A 19,563-nucleotide genomic window follows, 5' to 3' on the forward strand; every position below is an offset into this window, starting at 1 on the left:
AGGTACTGTCCATAATTTTCCAATCCTCCTTAGGTACAGGGGTGGTGTCAGAGGACTGGGGAATTGCAAATGTTACACCCTTGTTCAAAAAAGGGTGTAAAGATAAACCCAGTAACTACAGACCAGTCAGTTTAACCTCGGTAATGGGGAAACATTTAGAAACAATAATCAGGGACAAAATTAACAGTCACTTGGAGAGTGTGGATTAATTAAGGAAAGCCAGCACAGATTTGTTAAAGGCAAATCGTGTTTAAGCAACTTGATCGAGTTTTTTTGATGAGGTAATAGAGAGGGTTGATGAGGGCAATGCGGCTGACGTGGTGTACATGGATTTCCAAAAGGCCTTCGACAAAAGTGCCACATAATAGCCTTGTCGGCAAAGTTGAAGCCCGTGGAATAAAAGGGACAGTGGCAGCATGTGTACGGGATTGGCTCAGTGACAGGAAACAGAGAGTAGTGATGAACGGTTGTTTCTCGGACTGGAGGAAGGTATACAGTGGTGTTCCCCAGGGGTCGTGACTGGGACTACTGCTTTTCTTGATATATATTAATGTCTTGGATGTGGGTGTACAGGGCACAAGTTCAAAATTTGCAGATGACACAAAACTTGGAAGTATAGTGAACAGTGAGCAGGAGAGGGAGACTTCAAGAGGACATAGACAGGCTGGTGGGATGGGCGGGCACATGGCAGATGAAGTTTAATGTAGAAAAGTGCGAAGTGATACATTTTGGCAGAAAGAATGAGTAGAGGATATGTAGAGTAGAGGATATGTAAACTAAAGGGTGCAATCCTAAAGTGGGTGCATGAACAGAGAGACCTGGGGTATATGGACATAAATCATTGAAGGTGGCAGGGCAGGTTAAAAAAGCTTATGGGATCCTGGGCTTCAAAGAAAGAGGTATAGAGTACAAAAGTGTGGAAATTATGATGATCCTGCATAAAACATTGGTTCGGCCTCAACTGGAGTATTGTGTCCAATTCTGGGCACCACACTTTAGGAAGGATCTGAAGGCCTTAGAGAGGGAGCAGAAATGATTTACGAGAATGGTTCCAGGGATGAGGGACTGTTACGTGGATAGACTGGAGAAGCTGGGGTTGTTCTCCTTGCAGCACAGAAGTTGAGAGGAGATTTGATCGAGGTGTTCAAAATCATGAGGGGCCTGGACAGAGTAGAGAGAGAGTAACAGTTCCCATTGGTGGAAGGGTCGAGAACCAGAGGACACAGATTTAAGGCGATTGGCAGGAGAACCAAAGGCGACGCAAGAAAACTTTTTTTTTTACGCAGCGAGTGGTTAGGATCTGGAATGCGCTGTCTGAAAGGGTGGTGGAGGCAGACTCAATCGTGGCTTTCAAAAGGGAATTGGATAAGTACCTGAAGGAAAAAAAATTGCAGGGCTACGGGGAAAGGGCGGGGGAGTGGGACTGGCTGAAGTGCTCTTGCAGAGAGCCGGCACGGGCTCGATGTGCCGAACGGCCTCTTTGCATGCTGTAACCATTCTATGATTCTATGAAGTCTCTGGAGTGGGACTCAAACTCCCAACCTTCTGACTCTGAGGTGAAGGTGCTGCCCACTGATGCATACAATCCTTTTGGGAAAACCCCAGGCCTCGTCCATGATTGAGGCAATCACGCAAGAAGGCTTTCTGGCAGGAATGGACTTGTGTTGTGTGTGATCCTCAGACAGTGAATGTCGTGAGCTATTCACCTATTGACGTCACCGCTGGGTCCAGTCCTATCACCATTTGATATCCACACGTGCTGACTTTCCACTCAACAGCAATTAGGAGCAGGAACCGTTTGTGGCTTTTTTCCCCCCCCGCTCCCTGTAGGAGTGCAGAGATGTATTGTAGCCACGCTGCTGGTGGTAACTAACTCTGCATGGGCCAAGCATCGGAACTGGAGTTGCTGGGTCTGTCTGAAAGAACTTGCATTTTCGTAGCGTCTTTCGCGACCGCAGATGCCCCTAAGCACTTTACAGCCAATCGAAATGTAGTTAGTGCTGTAATGTAGGAAACGTGGCAGCCAAAATGACACACAGCAAGATCCCACTAACAGCAACTCTTTGCCCAACGAGTTGGTTAGAATGGCAAATAGCATAGATGCTGGATAAACACAAGGATGTGCTGTACGGTGAGGAGGTAGGGTAGGAGGAGGAGCATAAACACCAGCAAGGATCATGGGCTGAATGGCCTGTTCCTGTGCTGTACATTCTACGTAATTGTATGTAATGCAGTGAGATGAATGGCCAGATAATCTGTTTTAGTGACCAGGACACCGTGGATAACTCCCCTGCTCCTCTATTGAAATATTGATATGAGATCTTTTATGTCTACCCTGAGCGGGCAGACGGTGCCTCGGTTTAATGTCTCATCCGAGAGACTGCCCCTCCGACAGTGCGGGACTCTCTCAGCACTGCCCCTCCGACAGTGCGGGGCTCCCTCAGCACTGCCCCTCCGACAGTGCGGGGCTCCCTCAGCACTGCCCCTCCGACAGTGCGGGGCTCCCTCAGCACTGCCCCTCCGACAGTGCGGGGCTCCCTCAGCACTGCCCCTCCGACAGTGCGGGGCTCCCTCAGCACTGCCCCTCCGACAGTGCGGGGCTCCCTCAGCACTGCCCCTCCGACAGTGCGGGGCTCCCTCAGCACTGCCCCGGCAGTGTCAGCCTAGATTTTGTGCTGAAGTCTATGGAGTGGGGCTCGAACCCAAAGCTTTCCGACTTACGAGGTAAGCGTGCTACTCATTGAGCCACGAATGAATGTTGTTTGACATGACCGCATTGATCCAACACAACACAGCAAACAGCAGAAGTTCACCCCTTTGTCAACATTTTAGTGTAACCGGTCTCGCCTGCATGGGAAGTGGGAGACTAAGGGAAGGAATGCGGAAACTGATTGTGTATTTCAATGTCTGCCCTGTTAAGGGCACACAACAGCTGAAATGTGCGGCTCTCTTAAATCTGTCTGTGTTGCACTCTGGTGCTGGGCCGGGTGTGGTGAGCCCGGCTGTCTTGAGAAAATTATGAGCCCCGAAATTTGTTTTGTTTCAGGATTCCTGAATATTTCCGTTCTGGCTGGAATAAAAAAAACTTCTCGGCAGAACTTCCTGGAAAGTTTGTAGGGAAACTCAAAAACAATGTGTGGTTATCAAACTCTGCAGGCCCAGCAACTCCCTTAATCTATGAAAGGTTAACACTCGTGGTTCGAGATGTCGAACACTGATGAGAAGAATTAGTGTTTTTTTGTGTTTTTATTTAAAAAAAACATTTCTTCATTTCCCCCTCTCCCGAGTGGCGATTCGTAGAAACATAGAAAATAGGTGCAGGAGTTGGCCATTCGGCCCTTCGAGCCTGCACCGCCATTCAATAAGATCATTCCCACTGCACCGGGAAACCTCGGGGTCTTCTCTCGAATGAACCTGGGCAGGAGTGCTGCTATTCAATTGTGCTCCAACCTGCTGCTATCCTCGTTCGATACACATGTGCGTGCACGCACACATGAGCTTGTTTCAGTTGAGCGTGATCGGGACCGGCAGTCTTAGTTCCTGAAGGGAGAGGGGACTGGATTTCTCTTCCAGACTCTTTTCCCCCCCCCAGCCCCATCCCCATCGCTCCCCAAGGCTGATGGTACCTCCTCCACGAGGGCTAAAAATGGTTAATTTGGCACAGGATGGAGATTGAAGCTGGGACTTCCCTCCTCTGCATTGTTGAGCTTAATGGCTGCTTTTGCCCACCGTGGAGTGGAGACTGTTCGACTGTATCGAGAATTTGATCACGCCACTATAGAGGACTAAAAGTTGATTGATTTCCTGTACAGTACACAATGACAAGCCAACTGCTGGCACCGATCGTGCATCGTGCGGAGCAGCATGGAGATATAGCTTAAATAAAGAGAGAAGAGATTTGCGTTTATATTACGTCTGAGAGATTATGGAAGGGTTTGATGGGATAGATGTAGAGAATATATTTTAACTTGTGGGGAAGACCAGAACTGAGAGCCGCTAATCAATCCAACAGGGAATTCAGAAGAAACTTTAGGAGAAATTGTTGCAATCAATTATTAAAGATGAAACACCAGCGCATTTGGAAAGCAGTGACAGGATCAGTCCAAGTCAGCATGGATTTATGAAAGGGAAATCATGCTTGACAAATCTTCTAGAATTTTTTGAGGATGTAACTAGTAGAGTGGACAAGGGAGAACCAATGGATGTGGTGTATTTGGACTTTCAAAAGGCTTTTGACAAGGTCCCACACAAGACATTGGTGTGCAAAATTAAAGCACATGGTATTGGGGGTAATGTACCGACGTGGATAGAGAACTGGTTGGCAGACAGGAAGCAGAGAGTCGGGATAAATGGGTCCTTTTCAGAATGGCAGGCAGTGAATAGTGGGGTACCGCAAGGTTCAGTGCTGGGACCCCAGCTATTTACAATATATATTAATGATTTACATGAAGGAATTGAGTGTAATATCTCCAAGTTTGCAGATGACACTAAGTTGGGTGGCAGTGTGAGCTGTGAGGAGGATGCTAAGAGTCTGCAGGTTGACTTGGACAAGTTAGGTGAGTGGGCAAATGCATGGCAGATGCAGTATAATGTAGATAAATGTGAGGTTATCCACTTTGGTGGCAAAAACAGGAAGGTAGAATATTATCTGAATGATGACAGATTAGGATAAGGGGAGGTGTAACGAGACCTGGGTGTCATGGTACATCAGTCTTTGAAATTTGGCATGTAGGTACAGCAGGCGGTGAAGAAGGCAAATGGCATGATGGTCTTCATAGCGAGAGGATTTGAGTATCGGAGCAGGGAGGTCTTACTGCAGTTGTATAGGGCCTTGGTGAGGCCACACCTTGAATATTGTGTAGAGTTTTGGTCTCCTAATCTGAGGAAGGACATTCTTGCTATTGAGGGAGTACAGCAAAGATTCACCAGGTTGATTCCCGGGATGGCAGGACTGACATATGAAGAAAGACTGGATCGACTAGGCTTATATTCATTGAAATTTAGAAGAATGAGAGGGGATCTCATGGAAACATATAAAATTCTGATGGGATTGGACAGGTTAGATGCAGGAAGAATGTTCCCGATGTTTGGGAAGTCCAGAAACAGGGGTCACAGTCTAAGGATAAGGGATAAGCCATTTAGGACCGAGATGAGGAGAAACTTCTTCACTCAGAGAATTGTGAACCTGTGGAATTCTCTACCACAGAAAGTTGTTGAGGCCAGTTCGTTAGATATATTCAAAAGGGAGTTAGATGTAGCCCTTACGGCTAAAGGGGGGATCAAGGGGTATGGAGAGAAAGCAGGAATGGGGTACTGAGGGAATGATCAGCCATGATCATATTGAATGGTGGTGCAGGCTCGAAGGGCTGAATGGCCTACTCCTGCACCTACTTTCTATGTTACCCAGTGAGCGATGAGTGTGTGGAATTCACTAACACAGGGAGTAGTTGAGGCGTATAGCGTAGATGCATTTAAGTAGATGTAGTTAAGCACATGAGGGTGAAAGGAGTAGAGGGGTAATGCTGATGAAAGTTAGGTGAGGATGGCCAAAGCATAAACACAGGCAGGGACCTGTTGGCTTGTTTCTTTGCTGTAAATTCTATGTAACTCCTGTCACCACCCCAGGATGTCCCAAAGCACTTTACTGCCAATTAAGTGCTTGTTGCTAATCACTGAAATGTGGCCGCAAGCTCCCACAAACAGCAATGAAATAAGAACCAGGTAATCTGTTGGATGGGACCTCTGTTTAACGTCTCATCCAAAATGTGGCACCAACTTCAGTGTAGCGCTCCCTCAGTATTACACTGGAGTGCCAGTCTAGAGTTTTGTGCCCCAGCCTATGGAGCGGGACATGAACTCACTGCCTTAAAACGGAAATGAGGAAGAATTTCTTCTGAGGGTTGTGAATCTTTGGAATTTCTACCCCAGAGTCCTGTGGAGGCTGGGTCATTGAATATATTTAAGGTGGAGGTACAGAGATTTTTGAATGATAAGAGAGTCCAGGGTTATGGGGAGTGGGCAGGAAGTGGAGTTGAGGCCAGATCAGGTCAACCATGATCTTATTGAATGGCGGAGCAGGCTCGAGGGGCCGAATGGCCGCCTACTGCTCCTATTCAGAGGTGAGAGTGCTACCACTGAGTGAAATTTCAATCAGGCCATTAGGAGTGAAATCAGGAAGCACTTTTTAACTCGAAGGGTGGTATCAATTCAAAAGGCTGGGAATCAATTAGAAAGTTCAAGACAGATCGATAGATTTTTGTCATAAGAACATAACATAAGAAATAGGAGCAGGAGTCAGTCATACGGCCCCTCAAGCCTGCTCCACCATTCAATAAGATCATGGCTGATCTTCGATCTCAACTCCACTTTCCTGCACTACCCCAATATCCCTTGATTCCCCTAGAGTCCAAAAATCTATCTAGGCCTTGAATATACTTAAAGACTCAGCATCCACATCCCTTACAGGACAGAGAATTCCTAAGATTCACAACCCTCTGAGTGCAGAAATTCCTCCTCATCTCTGTCTTAAATTGCTGGTCCCTTATCCCAAGACTGCCCTCTAGTTCTAGCTGCTCCAGCCAGGGGAAACAACCTCAGCATCTACACTGTCAACCCTCCTCAGAATCTTATGTTTCAATGTTTCAGTATGTAAACGTATCGATGGATATGGAACAAGGCGCGTAAATGGAGTTGAAGTACAGAGCAACCAGGATCTAATTGAATTGACTGGCGGATCGAGGGGCCGAACAGTCGTCTCCTGTTGCTACTGGGGACTGTAAGCATACCGCTAACGGGGGTCAACACCCTCTGAAGAGGAGGAATGCTGGGATGTTACAAAATGCTCCGATTCCTACATATAATATATAGGTTGCTGGTTGTGGTTTTGGCAGTTTCAGGAGATGAATGAAGAGGATTACAATATGTTTCGGACAACATTAAATGGGATTGGCTGAGTGCGTTATTACCCCTCTTTCCCCCCCCCCCCCTTGTCCCTTGAGCATGTTGGTCCCGATTTGCTAACTGGGTCCAGTGATCACTGCACTGTCCTCTATGTATAATACACTGTGATATATACAGTCAACGCTTTCTTCCCCTCGTTTAGGTGAAGGGCAACTCATCGAGCGAGCTGCTCACACGGGAATGATCAACCCCGGGAGCCGATGGATGACCCTGCACCACAACGGGCCCGTGGCTCACTTCGAGTACCGGATCCGCGTGCGGTGCGAAGAGCATTACTACGGCACCGGCTGCAACAAGCTGTGCCGCCCCCGCGATGACTTCTTCGGCCACTTCGTCTGCGACCAGAACGGGAACAAGCTCTGCATCGAGGGCTGGATGGCCAACGGCTGCATCAAAGGTAAGCAATTCCCCGTGTGGCTCGAGCCAATTGCACGCTTGAATCTCTGCTCCCGTTTGTGGAAACCATCCATTTACAATACACAGCCTCGGAGAGGGTGCAGCGGAGATTAACTTACTGATGCCAGGGATGACGGACTTCAGCTTCCTTGGAGCAGAGAAGGTTAAGTAGAGATTTAATGCAGGCGTTCAAAATTGTTGGTTTTTGGTCAGAGTAAATAAGGCGAAACTTGTTTCCAGGGCAGGAGGGCTGGTCACCCAAGGACACCGATTTAAGATAATCGGCAATGGATGGTTTCCACAAGATTAGAATTTTTTCTGTTGCAACAACAGCATGCATTTATATAGAAAGTCTTGGATTTATATAGCGCCTTTCATGACCACCGGCCATCTCAAAGCGCTTTACAGACAATGAAGGAGTTTTGGAGTGTGGACATTGTTATAAGGTGGGAAGCGCCTTTAATGTAGTAAAACATCCCAAGGCGCTTCACAGGAGCGTTGTCAAACCAAATGTGACACCGAGCCACGAGATATTCGTGCAGATGAGCACACAGGTAAGTTTTAAGGAGCATCTTAGACCAGAGAGGTTTAGGGAGGAAATTCAAGCTTGGGGCCCAGGCAGTGGAAGGCATGGCCACCAATGGTGGAGCGATTAATGTTGGGGAATGTGCAAGAGGCCAGAATTGGAGGAGTGCAGAGATTTTGGAGGGCTAGAAAAGGATACAGAGATGGTTGTTGTGACCTGGAATGCACAGTCTGAAAGCAGGTTCAATAGTGCCTTTCAAAAGGGAATTGGATATATACTACGAATAGGAAAAATGTTCAGGGTTATGGGGAAAGAGCAGGGATGGGGGAATGGGATGGTGGGACTAAGTGGATAGCTCTTTCAAAAAGCTGGCACAGGCACGATAGACCCAATCGATTGCATTAAAATTAAGATCATACACCTTCAAAGCAATATGTTGCATTACTTCAGCTGCTTAATGGAGACTTGCCATCAATGCTGTATTAAAACCACCAGTGTGAGGGAAAGCAAACACAGTTACACAGGTGTCAAATTCAATTCCTGGTCTCTGACCGGCATTGAGTTTGCTGATGTGAGGGTTGCAGTGGTTGCACTCAATGTCTGTCGCTAAGATGGGGATTTTATTTAGTCGGGGTTCAAGCTCCTCTTCATGGGAATTGCTAAATGAAAAAAGACCACGATCCTGCTAGTCACATGATCCAACAATGATGGAGTTGTTGACCAATCACTGCGATCAATCTCTATCAGTGGGTCTACAACAGACCCAGACAGGAGGTGAGGAAAACCCCCAGTGGTGGGAGAGCTTCGGGAACCAGAGGCCCAAAATCCCCCGTTCCCTCCCCGAGCTCACGACACTTCCTACACGGAACGGCTCACATTACTCACATACTGTGTCCATCGCTGATGGGTGGTCACTTGACTGGCAAGGACAGAATGGTGCTTGGCTGTCGTCGGCTAGCCAGCGGGCACTCACTAGGAGCCCACGTGAGGAAGGACCGCTTGAGCTGGTTGGCATGATCTCGGGAAGCAGGCATGGAAAGTTGGCATGCACGTACAGCAGGCGGTGAAGAAGGTAAATGGCATGTTGGCTTTCATAGCGAGGGAATTTGAGTATCGGAGCAGGGAGGTCTTACTGCAGTTGTACAGGGCCTTGGTGAGGCCTCACCTGGAAATTGTGTTCAGTTCTGGTCTCCAAATCTGAGGAAGGACGTTCTTGCTATTGAGGGAGTACAGCGAAGGTTCACCAGACTGATTCCCGGGATAGCAGGACTGACATATGAGGAGAGACTGGATCGACTGGGCCTGTATTCACTGGGGTTTAGAAGAATGAGAGGGGATCTCATAGAAAAATATAAAATTCTGATGGGATTGGACAGGTTAGATGCAGGAAGAATGTTCCTGATGTTGGGGAAGTCCAGAACCAGGAATCACAATCTAAGGATAAGAGGTAAGCCATTTAGGACTGAGATGAGGAGAAACTTCTTCACTCAGAGAGTTATTGACCTGTGCAATTCCCTGCCGCAGAGAATTGTTGCCAGTTCGTTGGATATATTCAAGAGGGAGTTAGATATGGCCCTTACGGCTAAAGGGATCAAGGGGTATGGAGAGAAAGCAGGAATGGGGTACTGAGGTGAATGATCAGCCATGATCTTATTGAATGGTGGTGCAGGCTCGAAGGGCTGAATGGCCTACTCCTGCACCTATTTTCTATGTTTCTATGTTTTTTTATGAATCAGCCTCTGGGATGTGAGAGAATGTGATCGTATCAGTTCCAAGACACGTCAAAGGAACTAACATTTCACCATTCTTTCTCTCTTTTTGCAGCGATTTGTAAGCAGGGTTGCCATTCGATCCATGGCGGGTGTGAAGTCCCTGGCGAATGCAAGTAAGTCAGCCTCGCTCTGCTGTCAACTAAATCTGTCAATGAATAACTGAAATTTGGTGATTTTGATGCCTTGTGGTTGCAATATTTCTATGGCAGTTAATTGGGAGCATTGGAGAATGTTTGCAGGCATTTAAAAAAAAAACTCATGTTGCATGCTTGATTTTGTGGGAAAAGTACTTTAGAGAGAAGCCGTTGATGCTTTTAAGGCTGTTCAGCTGATGTCAGCACAATGGCTGGAGTTTGCTGCTTGCTCCGATGTTTCAGGGTGGTGTCCAGTTTTAGTTCACCAGCTTAGTTCAGATGTGGGGCGTGAGCATCTGTGGGATTGCTCAAAGTAAGTTCATGGATTCACTTTCAATTGTTGTAAGGACAGCGTCTATACATCGTACTGTATTCTGCTAAGATGGAGCTCTCGCAATGAATTATAGAATGTGTACAGTAGTGTGTGAGCTCTCTCGGAATAGTGGAATGTATATAGGAGAGCGCAAACTTTCTCAATGAATTATAGAATATATACAGTAGTGTGCGAGCTCCGTGAATTATAGAATGTATACTGGAGTGTGTGAGCTCAGTAAATTATATAATATATGCAGGAGTGTGTGAGCTCAGTGAATTATAGAATGTATACAGGAGTGTGTGAGCTCGGTGACTTATAGAATGTATACAGGAGTGTGTGAACTATGAATTATAGAATGTATACAGGAGTGTGAGCTCTGAATTATAGAATGTATACAGGAATGTGAGCTCAGTGAATTATAGAATGTATACAGGAGTGTGTGCTCAGTGAATTATAGAATGTATACAGGAGTGTGAGCTCAGTGAATTATAGAATGTATACAGGAATATGTGAGCTCAGTGAATTATAGAATGTGTACAGGAGTGTGAGCTCAGTGAATTATAGAATGTATACAGGAGTGTGAGCTCAGTGAATTATAGAATGTATACAGGTGTGTGTGAGCTCAGTGAATTATAGAATGTATACAGGGGAGTGAGAGCTCTGAATTATAGAATGTATACAGGAGTGTGTGAGCTCAGTGAATTATAAAATGTATACAGGAGTGTGAGCTCAGTGAATTATAGAATGTATACAGGAGTGTGTGAGCTCAGTGAATTATAGAATGTATACAGGAGTGTGTGAGCTCTGAATTATATAATATATACAGGAGTGTGTGAGCTCTGAATTATAGAATGTATACAGGAGTGTGTGAGCTCTGAATTATAGAATGTATACATGAGTGTGAGCTCTGAATTATATAATATATACAGGAGTGTGTGAGCTCTGAATTATAGAATGTATACAGGAGTGTGTGAGCTCAGTGAATTATATAATATACACAGGAGTGTGTGAGCTCAGTGAATTATAGAATGTATACAGGAGTGTGTGAGCTCTGAATTATAGAATGTATACATGAGTGTGAGCTCTGAATTATATAATATATACAGGAGTGTGTGAGCTCTGAATTATAGAATGTATACAGGAGTGTGTGAGCTCTAAATTATAGAATGTATACAGGAGTGTGTGAGCTCAGTGAATTATATAATATACACAGGAGTGTGTGAGCTCAGTGAATTATAGAATGTATACAGGAGTGTGAGCTCAGTGAATTATATAATGTATACAGGAGTGTGTGAGCTCAGTGAATTATAGAATGTATACAGAAGTGTGTGAGCTCTGAATTATAGAATGTATACAGGAATATGTGAGCATTCAGTGAATTATATAATGTATACAGGAGTGTGTGAGCTCAATGAATTATAGAATGTATACAGGAGTGTGTGAGCTCAGTGAATTATAGAATGTATACAGGAGTCTATGAACTCTGCATTATAGAATGTACAACAGCTACAACGTGTATTTATATAGTGCTTTGAATGTAGTGAAATATCTCAAGGTGCTTCACAGCAGTATTATGGGATAAAAATTAGGGCAGGTGACCAAAAGCTTGGTCAAAGAGGTATATTCTAAAGAGCATCTTGAAGGAGTGTAGAGAGGAGGAGAGGTTTAGGGAGGGAGTTCCAGAACTTGGGGCCCAGGCAACAGAAGGCACGGCCGCCAATGGTTGAGCGATTATAATCAGTGATGTTCAAGAGTGCAGAATTAGTGGAGCGCAGACATGTCGTGCGGGTATTGTGGGGCCAGAGGAGATTACAGAGATAGGGAGGGGCGAGGCCATGGAGCGATTCGAAAATAAGGATGAGAATTTTGAAATTGAGGCATTGTGTAAGCGGAAGATAATGTCGTGAGTACAGGGGTGATGGGTGAGCGGGTCTTAGTGTGAGTTAGGACACGTGCAGTCAAGTTTTGGGTCATCTCTAGTTTACGTAATATAGAATGTGGGAGGCCAGCCAGGAGTGTGTGAACATTAAGTGAATTATAGCCTGCTCCACGACAGCATGCAGGCCGTGATCCTTACCAGCGAATCCATTACAGACCTAATCCACGTCCGGACCGGGGTCAAACAGGGCTGCGTCGTAACTCCAACCCTCTTCTCAATCTTCCTCGCTGCCATGCTCCACCTCACAGTCAACAAGCTCCCCGCTGGAATGGGACTAAACTACAGAACCAGTGGGAAGCTGTTTCACCTACGCCGCCGCCAGGCCAGGTCCAAGATCACCCCAACCTCTGTCATTGAGCTGCAGTACGTGGACGACTCCTGCGTCTGTGCACATTCTGAGGCTAAACTCCAGGATATAGTCTATGTATTCACCAAGGCATGTGAAAGCATGGGCCTTGCGCTTAACATCCGTAAGACAAAGGTCCTCCACCAGCCTGTCCTCGTCGCACAGCACTGCCCCCCCCATCATCATGATTCACGGCACGGCCCTGGACAACGTGGACCACTTCCCACACCTCGGGAGCCTCTTATCAACAAAGGCAGACATTGCTGCAGAGATTCAACATCGCTCCAGTGCAGCCTTTGGCCGCCTGAGAACAAGAGTGTTCGAAGACCAGGCCCTCAAATCTACCACCAAGCTCCTGGTCTACAGGGCTGTAGTAATACCCGCCCTCCTGTATGGATCAGAGGCATGGACGATGTATAGAAGACACCTCAAATCGCTGGAGATGTATCACCAACGATGTCTCTGCAAGATCCTGCAAATCCCCTGGGAGGACAGGTGCACCAACATCAGTGTCCTCGCCCAGGCCAACATCCCCAGTATTGAAGCACTGACCACACTCGGATCAGCTTCGCTGGGCAGGCCACATAGTTCGCATGCCAGACACGAGACTCAATAAGCAATTGCTCTATGCGGAGCTCCTTCACGGCAAACGAGCCAAAGGTGGGCAGAGGAAACGTTACAAGGACAGCCCTTAAAGCCTTCCTGGTGAAGTGCGACATCATCACAGACACCTAGGAGTCCCTGGCCGAAGACTGCCCGAGGTTGAGAAAATGCATCCGGGAGAACGTTGACTCTTTGAATCTCAACGCCACGAACGTGAAGAGGTCAGGCACAGGCAGCGGAAGGAGCGTGCGGCAAATCAGTCCACCCCACTCCCCCTCCCCCTTCCCCCGATGAATGTCTGTCCCACCTGTGACAGGATCTGTGGCTCCTGTATTGGACTGTTCAGTCATCAAAGAACTCATTTTAGGAGTGGAAGCAAGTCTTCCTCAATTCTGAGGGACTGCCTATGTTTGAATTATAGAATGTATACAGGAGTGTGTGCTCAGTGAATTATATAATGTATACAGGAGTGTGTGAGCTCAGTGAATTATAGAATGTATACAGGGGAGTGTGAGCTCAGTGAATTATAGAATGTATACAGGAGTGTGTGCTCAGTGAATTATAGAATGTATACAGGAGTGTGTGAACTCAGTGAATTATAGAATGTATACAGGGGAGTGTGAGCTCAGTGAATTATAGAATGTATACAGGAGTGTGTGCTCAGTGAATTATAGAATGTATACAGGAGTGTGTGAGCTCAGTGAATTATAGAATGTATGCAGGGGAGTGTGAGCTCAGTGAATCATAGAATGTATACAGGAGTGTGTGAGCTCAGTGAATTATAGAATGTATACAGGGGAGTGTGAGCTCAGTGAATTATAGAATGTATACAGGAGTGTGTGCTCAGTGAATTATAGAATGTATACAGGAGTGTGTGAGCTCAGTGAATTATAGAATGTATACAGGGGAGTGTGAGCTCAGTGAATTATAGAATGTATACAGGAGTGTGTGCTCAGTGAATTATAGAATGTATACAGGAGTGTGTGAACTCAGTGAATTATAGAATGTATACAGGGGAGTGTGAGCTCAGTGAATTATAGAATGTATACAGGAGTGTGTGCTCAGTGAATTATAGAATGTATACAGGAGTGTGTGAGCTCAGTGAATTATAGAATGTATGCAGGGGAGTGTGAGCTCAGTGAATCATAGAATGTATACAGGAGTGTGTGAGCTCAGTGAATTATAGAATGTATACAGGAGTGTGTGAGCTCAGTGAATTATAGAATGTATACAGGAGTGTGTGAGCTCAGTGAATTATAGAATGTCTACAGGGGTGCGTACATACAGCAAAGTTAATTTAGCAGCATTTCCATCCCCTGTAACCTCGATCACTGGTATTGTAATGCTCTACGAGCCAAGATTTCATCTTCCATTAAATGCAGATGATGTAAAGTAATGCTAACCACCTACAAACCTGCCCCAGTTCCTGAATTCCTTTCATCCCTGTCTGTGTGATCTATTTTAGCAAGGCATTAGATTGAAGAGAATGTCGTTGACTCTCTCCCCGCATCGTTTTCTTTAACCTCCCAGGACCGTAATCTTTAAGCTGCTGATGCAATGGCATTGGAGCTAATGACCACCGTGTAATGCTGGAGAACCCAGTCCGTCCCTGTGATCGGGTGGCAGCTTGTAGTGTATGTACTTTGAACCTATGCCAAGTTTTGTAGGTTTGAAGCTCTACTTAGGGGTGAAGGAGGCCAAACGGGGAAAAGCTGCGTCAAGTGGAAAGTTGTCTTGTATATCCAGGCCGGGTACAACAGTGGCGATATCGTTCCCAGACGTTCCAGGTGTTTTGGAGTCGATGGCCTGTCATTCTAACAGCGAACAGGACTTGGGAACACTGGAAAATGAGTGTCCTTAGGATCTCCGCACATCACGTGACCAATGGAGCAAGAGTTATCCTTGACGTATCATAACAGTAATCGAATCCCGAAGGGCTAGGGCTAAAAATATTTTTCTTGCGCATTAAATATAGCATTCGGTGGATGGACACAGTTGAGGCTGCAAATCACCCTGCCAGTAAACTATTTAAGACCTAAGGAAAAGTCATTACGAGACGGGAGTCTCGCGTGGAGGGGGATGAAGACACTGTTCTGAGCTGTGCAGTTGCTTGGCATGGTGCCCACGTGTGCTGCTTTTTTGTTTGTTTATTGCATTCCTTACCCTCTGCCCTTGGCCTTGTGCCATTCCTGCCTCAACTTTAAACAAAGTAGAGTTGCTTCTATGGAAAGAAGCTTGCAATGGCTGGCTGTATCAGCTTGCACGGTTATCCGCTAGAAACATAGAATGGTTACAGCACAGAAGGAGGCCATTCGGCCTGTCGAACCCGTGCTGGCACTCAGCCAGTCCCACTCCTCTGTCCTTTCCTTGCAGCCCTGCAATTTTCTTTCCTTCAGGTACTTATCCAACTCCCTTTTGAAAGGATGGTAGAGGCAGAAAAACTCAGTACATTTAAAAAGTACTTGGATGTGCCCTTAAATTGCCGTAACCTACAGGGCTACAGACCTAGAGCTGGAAAGTGGGATTAGGCTGGATAGCTCTTGGTCGGCCAGCGATGACACGAATGGCCGCCTCCTGTGCCGAAAATGTCTCTGATTCACGACTATTTTGGACTGTTACTTGTGTAGTTTGTGGGACAGCTCTCCCAATGGGCATCAGCCCCCAGATGTTGATGTAGGAGAACCTTGCAGGGTTGACTGGGCTGGGATTTACCAGAGTCTTGGCGTGGACACGAGGAGCCGAAAGACTTCCCTCCGTGCTGTAAATTTCTATGTTTTATCTATCTAAAAGGTAAGATTCTAAGTCACGATTGAGTCTGCCTCCACCACCCTCTCAGGCAGTGTATTCTAGATCCTAACCACTCGCTGCGTAAAAAAGTTTTTCGTCATGTCGCCTTTGGGGTTCTTTTGCCAATCACCTTAAATCTGTGTCCTCCAGTTCTCAATCCTTCTACCAATGGGGACAGTCTCTCTCTCTCTACTCTGTCTAGACCCCTCATGATTTTGAACACCTCGATCAAATCTCCTCTCAACCTTCTCTGCTCCAAGGAGAACAACCCTAGCTTCTCCAGTCTATCCACGTAACTGAAGTCCCTCATCCCTGGAACCGTTCTCATAAATCTTTTCTGCACCCTCACCAAGACCTTCACATCCTTCCTAAAGTGTGGTGCCCAGAATTGGACACAATACTCCAGTTAAGGCCGAACCCGTGTTTTATACAGGCTCATCATAACTTCCTTAGTTCAAGTTCAAGAAATACTTCAGAGACTTGAGCACAAAATCTTGGCTTACACTCGCACTGTTGGAGGTGCCACGCTCTACGAGATGTTAAACCGAGGCCCTGTCTGCCCCCTCGGCTGGACGTAAAAGATCCTACAGCACTATTTTGAAGAGCAGTAGAGGAGTTGTCCTTGGTGTCCTGGCCAATATTTATCCCTCAACAAACGTCAGAGATTATCTGGTCATTATCACATTGCAGTCTGTGGGAGCTTGCTGTGTGTGAATTGGCTGCCACGTTTCGTACATTACAATAGTGACTACATTTGAAAAGTACTTTATTGGCTGTAAAGCGCTATGGGTCATCCTGAGGTTGTGAATGGCACAGTAGAAATGCATGCTCGTTCTTTTCTTTTACAATTAACTTCAGCAACCCTACAACAACAACAACTTTTATTTATATAGCACCTTTAATATAGTAAAACGGCCCATGGCGCTTCGCAGGGCTTGTTCATCCTTTCCTGATAAGTATACCCTCGCATTTCTGGTATCATCCTTGTAAATCTTCTCTGCACCCTTTCAAGTGCCTCTATATCCTTTTTATAGTATGACGACCAGAGCGGTACACAGTACTCCAAGTACGGTCTAACCAAGGTTTGATACAAGTTCCGCATAACTTCACTACTTTTCAATTCTATCCCTCTAGAAATAAACCCTCGTGCTTGATTTGCGGTTTATAATGGCCTTATAGTTTCTAGTTGCTAGTTTTCGTGATTTGTGTATTTGTACTCCGAGATCTCTTTACTCCTCTACCCAATTTAGATTCGTATTTTCAAAGTATATGTGACCTCATTTTTCTTACCAAAATGTAATAATTCATTTGCCGATTTATATACCCATTCTGCAAGTTTATTAATGTCGTCTTGTAATTTGTTACAGTCCTCCTCATCGTTAACTACTTCCCCCCCCCCCCCCCCCCCCACACACCCCCACACCCCAAATTTGGTGTCATCCGCAAATTTAGAAATTGTTTTTGATTCTAAAGGCTAAATCGTTAATACAAACTGTGAACAACAAAGGTTTCAGCACTGATCCTTGTGGGACCCCAACTTTCCACCTTCTATTCTGAATAGCTACCCTTTACCCCTACTCTGCATTCGGTCTTGCTGGGCATCTCTGGGTGCTTGCGTGCAGTTACTGATTTGCTAGATTGGTACTAGGGACGAGGGACTTTAACTCTGTGTGGAGAAGCTGGGTTTGTTCTCCTTTAGAGCAGAGGAGGTTAAGGGGAGCTTTAATCGAGGTGTTCAACATTTATGAAAGGTTTTGGTAGAGTAATTAAGGAGAAAGTGTTTCCAGGGACAGGAGAGTCGGTAACCAGAGGACATGGATTTAAGGTAATTGGAAAAGAACCAGAGGTGAGATGAAACATCTCTGGAACACGCTGCCTGAAAGAGTGGTGGAAGCAGATTCAATAATAACTTTCAAAAGGGAAGTGGATCAATACTTAAATGTTTTCCGGGCAAGGGGGTAAGAACTGGGGAGTGGGACTAATTGGATCGCTCTACCAAAGCCAGCACAGGTCACGACGGTCCTGCGCTGAGAGATTCTGTGACGCCAACTATATGCACATAACATAAGAAATAGGAGCAGGAGTAGGCCATACGGCCCCTCGAGCCTGCTCTGCTATTCAATACGATCATGGCTGATCTGATCATGGACTCAGCTCCACTTCCCTGCCCGCTCCCCATAACCCTTTATCCCCTTATCGTTTAAGAAACTATCTCTTTCTATCTTAAATTTATTCAATGTCCCAGCCTCCACAGCTCTCTGAGGCAGTGAATTCCACAGATTTACAACCCTCAGAAGAAATTTCTTCTCGTCTCTGTTTTAAATGGGCGGCCCCTTATTCTAAGATCATGCCCTCTAGTTCTAGTCTCCCCCATCAGTGGAAACATCCTCTCTGCATCCACCTTGTCAAGCACCCTCATCATCTTTATACGTTTCGATAAGATCACCTCTCATTCTTCTGAATTCCAATGAGTAGAGGCCCAACCTACTCAACCTTTACTCATAAGACAACCCCCTCATCCCCGGGATCTATAAATCCACAGTGTGCATTTCTTTCTCCTGCTGCCTTACCAAGGGTCGCGAGTGTGACACGGTGCATTGTTGGAGACTACAAGCAACACGAGCTTACATAGCATTGCAAGTTTTTGTGCCACTTCGAACAAGTGACTTTACAACTGGGTTTCCATAGAAACGCATAATCCTTTTTTGTGCGCTTTAGAAACAGATAGCTTAACCGAAGGCCACTGAGACCAGAGTGCTGGCCATGTTTTTGTTCCTGCTCCAGTACGGTGATGCACTTGAAGTTAAATCAGTCGGGAGTTTAGGGTTTTGAATTCTGGGTGACTGGTTATGTTTTTGTTGGCTCTGTCAAGCGTGCAGAGCTGGACAGAGCCCCGTCTGCTTCGGTTAGTGAATTTGTATCTTAATAAAAAAAAGACTGGATTTGCATTGATTTCTGCCCCAAGTATCGAACATCTCGAGGCACTGCACGTGCACTGAGCTGCCTGGAACTGCAGTGACTGTTCTGTAGCGAATGTGGCGATGTGTTGTGCACAGCAAGATCCCACAGTCAGCACCGCGATGTGTGCTCGATTCAGAAGTACAAACGAGCCAAAGTTGGGCAGAGGAAAGGTTACAGGGACACCCTCAAAGCCTCCCTGATAAAGTGCAACATCCCCACCGACACCTGGGAGTCTCTGGCCAAAGACCGCCCCAAATTGGAGGAAGTGCATCCGGGAGGGCGCTGAGCACCTCGAGTCTCGTCGCCGAGAGCATGCAGAAATCAAGCGCAGGCAGCGGAAAGAGCATGCGGCAAACTAGTCCCACCCACCCCTTCCCTCAAACACTTTCTGTCCCACGGACTGTGGTTCTCTTATTGGACTGTTCAGCCACCTAAGGACTCATTTTTAGAATGGAAGCAAGTCTTCCTCGATTCCGACGGACTACCTACGATGATGGTGAGGGTGTGACCTAGTTTTGTTCGTGTTGGGTAGGGGTGGGGGAATCTGAACATCGGCAGCATTCCTGTGAAAGAACAAACGGAGACAACTTACCTTTTTATACAGCGTCTCATCCCAAAGTGCTTCATGTTCATTGTGTTATTATGCTATATGATTCTGTTGCTGAAGGTTAGCACCATTCGAAGTGAAATTTTAACTCCCATCCGCCTTCCAATGACACGTGCTGGACAACTCCAGGCAGCCATTCAATACCTCAATCAAGATGTCATTCAGCATGTGAGAGCTTGGATGTTGAGATTGACATAGCACAGCTGAGCCTGGTCC

At 46.2% G+C, this 19,563-nt stretch overlaps 1 protein-coding gene across 1 annotated transcript in view; it reads left to right on the forward strand.

The window, feature by feature from the left end:
* jag2b (jagged canonical Notch ligand 2b) overlaps positions 1-19,563 on the forward strand; it is a 238,112-nt gene that overhangs the window by 112,812 nt on the left and 105,737 nt on the right. Inside the window, exons 4-5 of the mRNA XM_070879688.1 lie at positions 7,103-7,357; positions 9,707-9,767. Of these exons, the coding sequence (XP_070735789.1) occupies positions 7,103-7,357; positions 9,707-9,767 (316 nt within the window). The remainder of the gene's footprint in view (positions 1-7,102; positions 7,358-9,706; positions 9,768-19,563) is intronic.

This window comes from Pristiophorus japonicus, chromosome 4 (genome assembly GCF_044704955.1).
Source record: "Pristiophorus japonicus isolate sPriJap1 chromosome 4, sPriJap1.hap1, whole genome shotgun sequence".
NCBI lineage: Eukaryota > Metazoa > Chordata > Chondrichthyes > Pristiophoridae > Pristiophorus > Pristiophorus japonicus.